The sequence below is a fragment of the Lethenteron reissneri genome, chromosome 20, assembly GCF_015708825.2.
Source record: "Lethenteron reissneri isolate LAM-NWPU_2019-01 chromosome 20, ASM1570882v1, whole genome shotgun sequence".
In the NCBI taxonomy this organism is placed as follows: Eukaryota; Metazoa; Chordata; class Hyperoartia; order Petromyzontiformes; family Petromyzontidae; genus Lethenteron; species Lethenteron reissneri.
The window spans coordinates 8100964-8111580 of NC_083798.1; the positions used below are offsets into that span (position 1 = coordinate 8100964).

The 10617-nt window shown below is 52.7% G+C and overlaps 1 protein-coding gene across 1 annotated transcript; it reads left to right on the plus strand.

Moving 5' to 3' along the window:
* The first annotated feature begins 451 nt into the window (after positions 1 to 451).
* On the plus strand, positions 452 to 9487 carry LOC133344497 (homeobox protein Hox-A11-like). Its single transcript, XM_061554470.1, has 4 exons — positions 452 to 470; positions 621 to 742; positions 1067 to 1394; positions 7465 to 9487. Exons 1-4 carry the CDS (start codon positions 452 to 454, stop codon positions 7695 to 7697), a joined length of 702 nt encoding a protein of 233 aa, XP_061410454.1. The 3' UTR covers positions 7698 to 9487.
* Positions 9488 to 10617: the final 1130 nt, after the last annotated feature.

Sequence of the window (10617 nt, forward strand, 5' to 3'; positions counted from 1 at the left end):
ATCACCTCCGCACGCTTACGCGCCATATTGATATATGGGAATTTCTGCTATCGATCACATGACCCGCCCAGTGGCCGGCTTGCCTGCTTGCAGATAAATTACGTGTCATCTCTAGGAGAACGCTCAACCTCCACCCCTCATCCCTCTCCCCCTCCGCCCCCAACAACCCCACACCCCTCGACCCAGCTCCCCTTTTCTCCTTCTCATCCACACCCCCCACCAGCATAACCACCACCTCCTCCTTCTCCACCCATCTCCTTTAATTCAGAATTCTGACCTCCGTACGAGCGACGTTCACGCCCTACCTCGCCGCAAAATGAAAACATCACCCGGGGGTCCCTGAGCAGTGTCGGTGTTGTGCACAGAGAGACATCACTCTCTCTTCCTCTCTCTCTTCCTCTCTCTCTCTCTATCTCTCTTTCACGCACGCGCGCGCGCGCTCTCTCGCGACATGGAGCTGGAGGAGAGGGGTTGCGGAGGAGGAAGTGGAGCAGCAGCAGCAGGAGGAGGAGGAGGTGGTGGTAGTGGCCACCACCACCACCACCACCACCAGGGCCTCTACCTCCCCGCCTGTCACGGCTACTGCGACCTGGGAGCGGTGCCTCCGTTCCTGCCCGCAGTTCACTACCCGTACCCCGCGCCGAGCGCGCTCCCTTCGGGCCGCGACGGGGGCCCTTTCAGAGCCTATGGACTCCAGGACGCAGCCATGAGACACTGGGACAACAGATTCTCCGGAGACAACGTCGCCATGATTCAACAGCACCACCACCAGCAGCAGCAGCAGCACCAGCAGCATCAGCAGCAGCTGCAAGCGGCGCGATGTTCGGCGAGCGATGGGTTTGGAGTTCCCTCGAAGGGCGGCCGAGTGGGCGTCGAGGCGGCGGTGTTCGGCGCCATCGGAGCCGGGTTCGCCGCTTCGGTGTGCGGAGAACTCCCCTCCTCATCCTCTCCCTCCTCCTCCTCTACCGCCGGACTGCAGCTACAACAGCTACAGCAGCAGCAGCTACAACATCAGCAGCAGCAGCAGAGACCCGCGCAGCTCGGGCGCAACGGTGTTCTACCGCAGGGCTTCGATCAGTTTTTCGAGTCGACGGCTTACGTTGGATACCACCACCACCATCATCACCATCAGCAGCAGCAGGAGCAACACGGCTCCGGCAGCTACGCCGCCACTGCGGGGGGGTCCCTACAGGGCCAGTCAGGGGGGGTGGCGACGGCGGCTGCGGCGGCTGGAGGAGGCGAGGGGGGGCAGGCGGCGCGGGCTGCCGAGCGCGAGGAGGGCGACAGCGGCGCCGAGTCCGGCGGCGGCGACGTCGGCAGCGGCGCGGCGTCCGCGGCGTCCGCGTCGCCGCTCGCCGCGCGGCCCAGCGAGCAGAAGGCGTGCGGCTCGGCGGGTACGGGGGGCAGGGGGGGGGGTCTGGTAGGGGGGGGGGTCAGTGGCCTTCCAGCTGCAGCCCCCTCCTGCATGCCCGTGGAGGGGGGTCAGTGTGTGCGTGTCCATGCGCATACATGGACACGCACGCACACGCGCGCGCGCGCGCACACGCAGGGGTATATATACACACTGGGACACGTGCACGTACAGACACGTACAGAGACAAAGATGCCCCGCGTAGAGGGATGTGTAGGCTGTTGGGGCGAGTGTTGTTAGCGAGGAGCATCTATGAAGGCCGGCACGGCACACGATGGGGTGGGTGGCAGGCACCGCGCCCGACCGGCTTTGTCTCCCTAGTGGCGATGTTTACACACCGCACCAGGTAATTATTTGCAGCTGAGTCGACCTAGGGGATGTCCAGGACCCATTCAGATAATCGTCACTGGTGTTGGTGGGCCGTGCGCGAGCATCGAACTCGGGTCGCTGGGCTCGTAGTGCAGCGCGCTCATCGCTAACACTACCGCTCTCTTCCTGGCACACACACAGAGAGAGGGAGAGACTCCATCACGCACAAAACACACACAAGCGCACAAGCGCTAGCCCACAGGGACACTCGCACACACAAAGACTCCTTCCCTCCAGCACGTGTACAAGGAGGACCATCCCCCCTATACACACCACTTGCACGGGGACACGCCCATACTAATAACACCAAAACAGCCCCCTTCCATTCCTCGCATCATCATACAGACAACATCGTATGCACAGCCCCCACACACAGAACCTCTTACATGCAGAACATCACACCCCCCTCATAGTGCACCCCCCCCCCCCATATATAGAGGGAACCGTCATGCACACACATGCACCAACCCACCTCCCTACAAAAACAATAACACACACACACGTGTACCCCCATACACACATGTATCAACCAACCTCCATACACAACACACGTGTACTCCCATACACATACATCCATCAACCCACTTCCATACACAACAATAACACACACACACGTGTACCCACATACACACATGTATCAACCCACCTCTATACACAACACACGTGTACTCCCATACACACACACACATCAACCCACCTCCGTACACAAATAGGAATCCCAACAATAGCACACACACACACGTGCACCCCCAAATACACACTCATGCATCTACCCACCACCATACACAAATAGGAATCCCGACAAACACACACACACACGTGTACCCCCACATACACACACATAGAAACCTCATGAACACACATGTACACATAGAGCCCCTCTACAGATATGCTCATACGGCCCCACCTACATGCATAGAGACCCCACTCGATATTCATTGGAACCCACAAACAAACAAAGATCCCCGTATAGCCTTAACAGACTATTGGAAAGACACATACACACGTGTACCCCACCCCATTTCACATACGTACATAGGAAGCCCCCCCCCCCCACACACACATAGGAAGCCCCGTACACACACCCGGAAAACACAAACACACGCACATTCAGACACCCAGAACACACACACAATCAGAGACCCCCAGCACACACACACACCTAGCACACACAAACTGTCACACCGAGCACACAAACACACACAGCGCCCCCCCCCCCCCCAGAACACGTACACACACACACGGACACCCAGCACACATAATCTGGCACCCCGAGCAAACACACACACAGACCCTCAGCACACACCCACACACACACTGGAACACACACAATCTGGCAAACACACACACACAGACCCTCAGCACACACCCACACACACACTGGAACACACACAATCTGGCAAACACACACACACAGACCCTCAGCACAAACCCACACACACACTGGAACACACACAATCTGGCAAACACACACACACAGACCCTCAGCACACACCCACACACACACTGGAACACACACAATCTGGCAAACACACACACAGACCCTCAGCACACACCCACACAAACAGGGACCCTCAGCACACACCCACACACACACTGGAACACACACACAATCTGGCAAACACATACACAGACCCTCAGCACACACCCACACACACAGGGACCCCCATAAACATTCACACCGGGTTCACCCACCCGTCTCTTCCGGAACTGCACGACCTGCGTCATCCCACGTATACAACACACCTCGCCATGCGCGTTCTTGTCAACGTGTGTGTGTGTGCTATATACGCGTGCGTATGTGTTTGCATGTCAGTATATGTGTGTGTGTGTGACCTTCATGTGGGTGTGTGTGTCAGTCATCTCAGTCAGTCATCCCATGGCACCTGGGTCTGTCCCGTGACCTCCTGCCAGAGAGCCTTTCGACACTTCACGTGGTCTTAAAGTGCACGTAGCCTGGCACAAGCGCCTGGGGGACGTCACCGCCACTTAGTGGCGAATAGCCGTTGTTGTGGTTGTGGTGCTCTTCCTAGAGGTGGCTGGCTAACAGCACTTGCCCGCAACGGCGTGTCAAAGGCGATATTGGGGGGGGGGAGTCTTTGTTGTGAACGTGGTTGCGAGAGTATTTCTTCCCAGTCTTCCCACTCCACGAGCCCATAAGCACCTGGGATCCGTCTCGTGACCGCCCTCCTGTCAGCGAGCCTTCGACACTTCACGTGGCCTCAAACGTGCACCTAGCCTGGCACAAGCGCCCTTGGTCACGTCACCGCCACTTGAGTCGGCGAACGGACCCGTTGTCACTTGCGCCTTAACCGCACACACGGAGAAAGCAATGCGCACGCATTGAGGTGCACTGTATGAACTGTAGGCAGTAGCGACGCCTATCCAGACATTGGCACATTTCCCGCATTTAAAAAAAAAAAACCTACAGTATTTCATACACAAAGATAAAGATCCCCCTTACAGCCTTAACATACTTTTGTGGCAAGTGCTGTTAGCAAAAGTAGCACCGATTAAGGCCGGCACGGTGCACGGGGAGGTGGGTGGCCAGCACCAGGTTACTCACCGCAGCAGATTACTAATTTGCGGCTGAGTCGACCTAGCAGAGACCCAGGACCGGTTCAAGATATTCGTCAGCGGTGTTTGGTGGCGATGAGCGGGAATCGATCTCGACCCTTGATGCAGCTAATTCGGCTGTGACGGTCCCACCTGATGACGGAGACTTGTGTTGCCTCCGAAACGTCGTGATTTTTTATTTTATTTTTATTTTGATGTTTTACTTGCGTGACTTAACCGAAAAAACCTAAGAATATGAATCTTTGCAGTCACGAAAGCTTCAAATCTAGAATCGATCTCGAGTCGCCCGGTTCGTAGCGTAGCGCATCGCAAACCGCGACACTACCTCTCCCCACATTTTCACACAGACACTCTCGCACTCACGGATATGGAAAAGGAGACATTTGGCCGCGTATCAGCAACGTGCGTTGTTGTACGGCGTCTTCTCTCGCCCGACTGTTTCGCACGCGTGCAAACCGCACGAGTACTACGCTTACGTTGGTTAGCCTTTCCTTAACGACCATCTTGTACCAAAAAAAAACCCATATCCATCCTCTACGGTCGTGCACATTGCAGCGTTTAATGTGTGAGTGTGTTTTCTTTTCTTACTCCCGTCTACAGCTCCATGCGCCTTGCAGGGGATGGGAGACCCGAGTCTCTTGGGCTCCGATTCACGAATCCCGTTGCGCGTGTTATTGGCGAATGTTTATTTTGCGTGTGAGTGTGTGCCTATGGGGAGCGGTAGTTGTAGCGGTTCGGGAGCTGCGCTACGAATCCGGCAACCCGAGTTCGATTCCCGCTCACGGCCACCAACACCAGTGACGATTATCTGAACCGGGCCTGGGCCTCCCCTAAGTCGGCTCAGCCTCAAATGAGTACCTGGTTACGATGTATAAATATCGCCACTACGGAGATAAAGGCAGCCGGGCGTGGTGCTGGCCAACCTCGCGTGCTGTGACGGCCTTTATCGGTGCTACTCGCTAACAGCACTTGCCCCACAAGTCTGTTAAGGCTGTACGGGGGATCTTTGTCGTGTCTAGATTATTAGACAAATATGCGCCGCTAGTGTGTGTGTCGTCTTACATCACCAAAACAATTGTTGGATAGAGTCTTAAATTCATGAAGGCGACGATGGGCCAAATCGATTTCAATCCTTGACGTAATCGGCCGATGAACGCAATTTTCTGTTTTGGGCCACGCGCCTGTCCCATTGTTCGGAACGGATGGCATCGCTCGACGCCGTCGTCAGGGGAATACATCTGACGACATGTAACGTGGGGGGGGGAGTATGCGTGGGAATTGACGTTACATCTGGCGCGATGGGTTTTGACAAATCTGCTGAAGACGTGAATCCGGCTCGTAACTTTAGATTTTTTAAATTTCTGATATAAATTCGCGATGGCGGGGCTATTGGCATAGCCACCGTTGCAGGCGATGCGACTGTACCTTCACTCTGCTGATGAGACCCAGATGGTCGAAACCAGCACAAAGATTGCCTGCTTCACCGAATGTGGCTGTAAACCGTTGGTCCGGAAAGTCACTTAGGCCGATGGGCTTTCGAAAAAAACAAGTACAGTAAGTGTTATCCTTCGAGACTACATTTTTGTCTCTTTATTTAGGCGTGCATTTATTATTTTGTTGGCAATTGTCGAGCGTTGTTTGTTTGCTAGCTATTAATACATTACATGTTTAATTAACGTATTACTTTTCTCGAGCGTCGTCGATCGCGTGAATTGTCACTCACAATCGGCGATGAACCACGGGCAAGCTTGTGAAGTCAGCAGCCACGCGGCGAGCCGGCTCCAACGATTACTCCGAGCTCCGCAGTCCTCTATATATATATCTCAAGAGGTGTTCAGCCAATGTGATTGGTGGGACGAATCCGGAGCACCCCCCCAAAAAAAGCCCACGCGTGCAAGGGAGCAACGCGCTATTCCATACAGAAGGGACAGATAATATCACTTTGCTGTGCCGCATGCTTCTGGCATCTCAACGCCCGCGAGTGAAGGGAGTTGCACAACACTTCGTGTGATCCACCAATCCTTGATCACAGGCCCCGTGCTGAGCCGTCACTCTCCGACGCGTGGAGCGAATATTCACTGTTGTCTGTTTACTCCCAAACATCGGACCGAGCGTGGTCACGAGCAACGTTCTTTATTTAGCCATGGAAATGTCAGAGTCTTAGGACTCGTCTTCAGCATATTGTGATTGGAACCTTTCGGCCAATTAACGTATTCGTTTCGTAAATACGCGAGGTAGCCAGAGTAAACGGAGAATACCCCCATACTTATAAGGTGCTAAAACTATTCATCACTGATCGACATCGGCTTTGAATTCAACAAAGTAGTTGTTTTGATTAACGATGCACGGATTACGCTTAAAAGTGTCACGAAGCTATTCGCAAGAATTTCAAACTGCCCGGTTGTGTCATCCATGTTCTTCTTACGAGAATGCAGCATTTGTTAAGTGCATCACTTTCGCATGCCTCCCCACTCACTTCGGGCATACTTAGAACGATTGAATCGACGAGTGAAACCGAAGTAACCATCCAAGCGACTCGGATTTGACGCTTCGCATGTCTCCGGCCTTACGAGAGACCGTTTTAGCGCCCACGTGGAGAGTCGCTTCGCTCCAATCCGGACCACGCGCGCCGGCGATGATTGATGGCGCTACACGGCCGAGCATCTGCGCGCGTGGGGGGGTGCGAATTTAGGGGGGGCACATGGGTCCGTGCGTGTGTGCATATGCGCCTGTGTGTGTGTGTATGTGTGTGCATGTGGGGGGGGGGGAGCGGTAGTGTAGCGGTTAGCGCGCTGCGCTATAAACCCAGCTTCTCGAGTTCGATTCTCGCTCACGGCCAACACCAGTGACGATTATTTTAACCAGTCATAGACGTCCCCTAGGTCGACCCAGCCTGAAATGAGCACCTGCTGCGGTGTGTAAATATCGCCACTCGGGAGATAAAGGCGGTCGCACGTGGTGCTGGCCACTCACCCCGTCGTGTGCCGTTCCGGCCTTCATAAGTGCTCGCTAACAACACTTGCCCCAACAGTCTGTTAAGGCTATACGGGGGATCTTGTCTATTTGTTTTCTTTCCCTTTCTGCGCACGTGTGTGTCGCAACAACAGCCGGTCGGAGCCCCCGGAAGAAGCGCTGCCCCTACACCAAGTTCCAGACGCGCGAGCTCGAGCGGGAGTTCTTCTTCAGCGTCTACATCAACAAGGAGAAGCGACTGCAGATCTCGCGCCTACTCAACCTCACCGACCGCCAGGTCAAGATCTGGTTCCAGAACAGGCGCATGAAAGAGAAGAAGCTGAACAGGGATCGAATGCAGTACTTCGCGGCCAACCCGCTGCTATGAAGGGCCGTCGTTGCTTGTCGGCGAATGTCTGTGTCTGTGCGTGTTGATGATGCGCCTGTGTGTCCGCGTGCACGTCAGTGTACGTGTCTCTGTTGTAAGCGGTTAGCGCTCTGCGCTAAGAACCCAGCGGCGAAGCGAGTTCGATTATTCCCGCTCATGGCAACCAACACCAGTGACAATTATCTGAACCGGTTCTGGGCCTCCCCTATGTCAACTCAGCCTTAAATGAGTAACCTGGTGCAGTGTGTAAACATCGCCACGGGAAGAGACAGAGGCGGTCGGGCGTGGTGCTGGCCACCCACCCCCTCGTGTGCTGTGCCGGCCTTGATAGGTCTTCGCTAACAGCACTTGCCAAATTAATCTGTTAAGGCGATACAGGGGATCTTTGTCTTGTGTTTGCTGCGTAGGTTTGTTGTGTTGTGAGGAGAGGTGGCGCAGTGGTTAGCGTACAGCGTTACGAAGCCGACGACCTGGGTTTCCATTTCCGCCCGGCCACGGCTAACATCATTGGCGAGTATCGTCTCCGCTCGGCATTAAATTAGTTGTCCCTACTGCGGCGTGTGAAAACATGAAGCACTGCGATAGCAGGAAGGAAAGTACGCCAGGTGTGGTAGCGATGATGATGGCAGTCTCTCCACGGCTAGAGCGGGGATGTGTTGTGTGTGTGTGTACGTGTGTACATGTGTACATGTGTGAACGGTGGTGTAGCGGTTAGGGCGCTGCACCACGAACCTGGCGACTCGAGTTCAATTCCCGCTCACGGCCAACACCAGTGACGATTATTTGAATCGGTCCTGGGCCTCCTCTAGGTCGACTCAGCCTCAAATGAGTACCTGGTGTGGTGTGTGAACATCGCCACTGGGGAGACAAAGGCGGTCGGGCGTGGTGCTGGCCAGCCACCCCTTTAGTGTGTCGTGCCGGCCTTCATAGGTGCTCGCTAACAGCACTTGCCCCAACAGTCTGTTACAGGCTATACGGACGATCTTTGTCTTTGTGCACACAGGTTACGACACGTTACAGTTCACAAGTGTGTTCGCTGCTGATGATCATGATGATACGGGTGGTGACGAGAGCCACAAGTGCAAGACGGATGATGATGATGATGACGATAATAATTTTATGATGGTGATGATGTATAAAGTTTATATGTCATATATAAAGGTAATAATGTATTATCTTTATATAGAGATTTAATAATAATACTGTATAGACTTATATGAATATAGCCTATGAAACAATACAGCTGGCCTATTTGGTTTGAGTGCGGTGAAGATTGACTTGGGGTTTTTTTTCCCTTCTATTTACAAGAAGCAAGTCGTTTTTATCTTTTTGTACACGCGTGTTCAATTAACTATTACATAAATTATTGCAAGATGCTGTACGCGACTGATGAAAGTGCGGGTTTATTTGCGACGTGTGTAGGTAGTTAGGTGGTCACCTGTCTCGATACCAAAACGAATGAATATTCGAATGATTACAGACGCGTTGCACTCTGTTCACGTTGTGTACCCACGCGTTGACTGGAGCGGTGTTTGTTTAGCTGTGATTAAAGCCATATACGAGTGTATAAATATATAAATATATCTCCGTTTGTACAAGATAAATGCGAAAATGCAATTCACACGCACAGTGTAACAACAACAACAACGACGATCACAACAATAACAACAACAATATGGGTTACGTTGCGCGTGCGTTCGTGTTATGACGTCATATTTGAGTTTACGTTGCACGCGGTCGATGCCCGATTTCTAAGTTGTTTGGTGAATGCCAATTTTGGTTTTTATTTAGCCGGGTGGGGGTGGGGGGGGGGGGTCAGATTATTAAAAAAATATTTTTTTCTGGTGGTCGTAAAACTTTGCCGAAGCTTTCTCCATCGCCGACAAAGTACGGGAGGCAAATCGACAATTTGAAGGTGGAGTGTTGCCAATATCGAGGCGTTATGCAGATTGCTGTTGCATGGAACAGTCGCGCGGTGTGTCTGTGTGCGTTGTTGTAAGTTATTATATTGTCCATAACCCGTCACGTGGCTGTACAATGTGTGTGTGCGCGCGCGTGTGTGGTTCTCGTTTTTAGTGGGCATGCTGCGATGCTTCGTGTTTTATTATAATTAACACTACTCCTACAATTGTTATTGTTATCATTGGTATCAATATAATTACGCGCACAGTAAAGTTTATATATATTAAAGTCTCCCTTATATAAATACGATAATCCTCTACCCATTTAATTGATGGTGAATTTGGGGGGGGGGGGGGGGGGGGGGGGGACAAAAACAAGTCCATATGTACACGATAATATATATTAAACAAAGAAAACCCAACTGTGCATTCACACGCAGAGAGAGAGAGAGACACGTGACACAGTCACGTGACACAGTCACGTGTGTGTACGCTGCCCAGTTGCGAGCGGTGTGACGACACAATGGCGGCTCCCTGAAACCGAGTGTAACTCGAACACACACTCAACACATTTGTCAATAACAACCCCGTGTCGCCTTTAAAAACAACATAAGCGACGTTTCGGGCAATGCCCCTTGTTCATTGCCATTTTACCAGAAAACGGACGCCTATTAAATATATATTTCCCAATTTTTAAGGCCAAAATGCTCTTATTGACGAATATGTTTAGTTTTGCACCAACTATCTACTGGAAATCTGTGAAAACGAGCTTTATAGCTCATCGGATTCCTCCATTATGAATAAATATTCGGATTCTGATGAAGGCAGTAGTAGCAGCAGCACCAAAACAAATATCTGTTCAATCGCGGGCGCCTCATTGTGGCCATCGGAAAACGATGATGATGATAATTCTTGACTGTAAATGCTAATATGTCAGCTCTCTAGCATCTTGGTGGCGTGAGTGCGGGGTTGGTGCGGGGGGGGGGCGCAGGGGGGGGAGGGGTAGTGGTGGAGGGCGG

Excerpts from the sequence above, each read along its gene's own strand:
- LOC133344497 (XM_061554470.1), top strand. Across the intron at positions 743-1,066 it reads ACAGATTCTCCGGAGACAAC|GGCTTCGATCAGTTTTTCGA; the intron begins GTCGCCATGATT and ends GTTCTACCGCAG. Across the intron at positions 1,395-7,464 it reads GAAGGCGTGCGGCTCGGCGG|CCGGTCGGAGCCCCCGGAAG; the intron begins GTACGGGGGGCA and ends TCGCAACAACAG.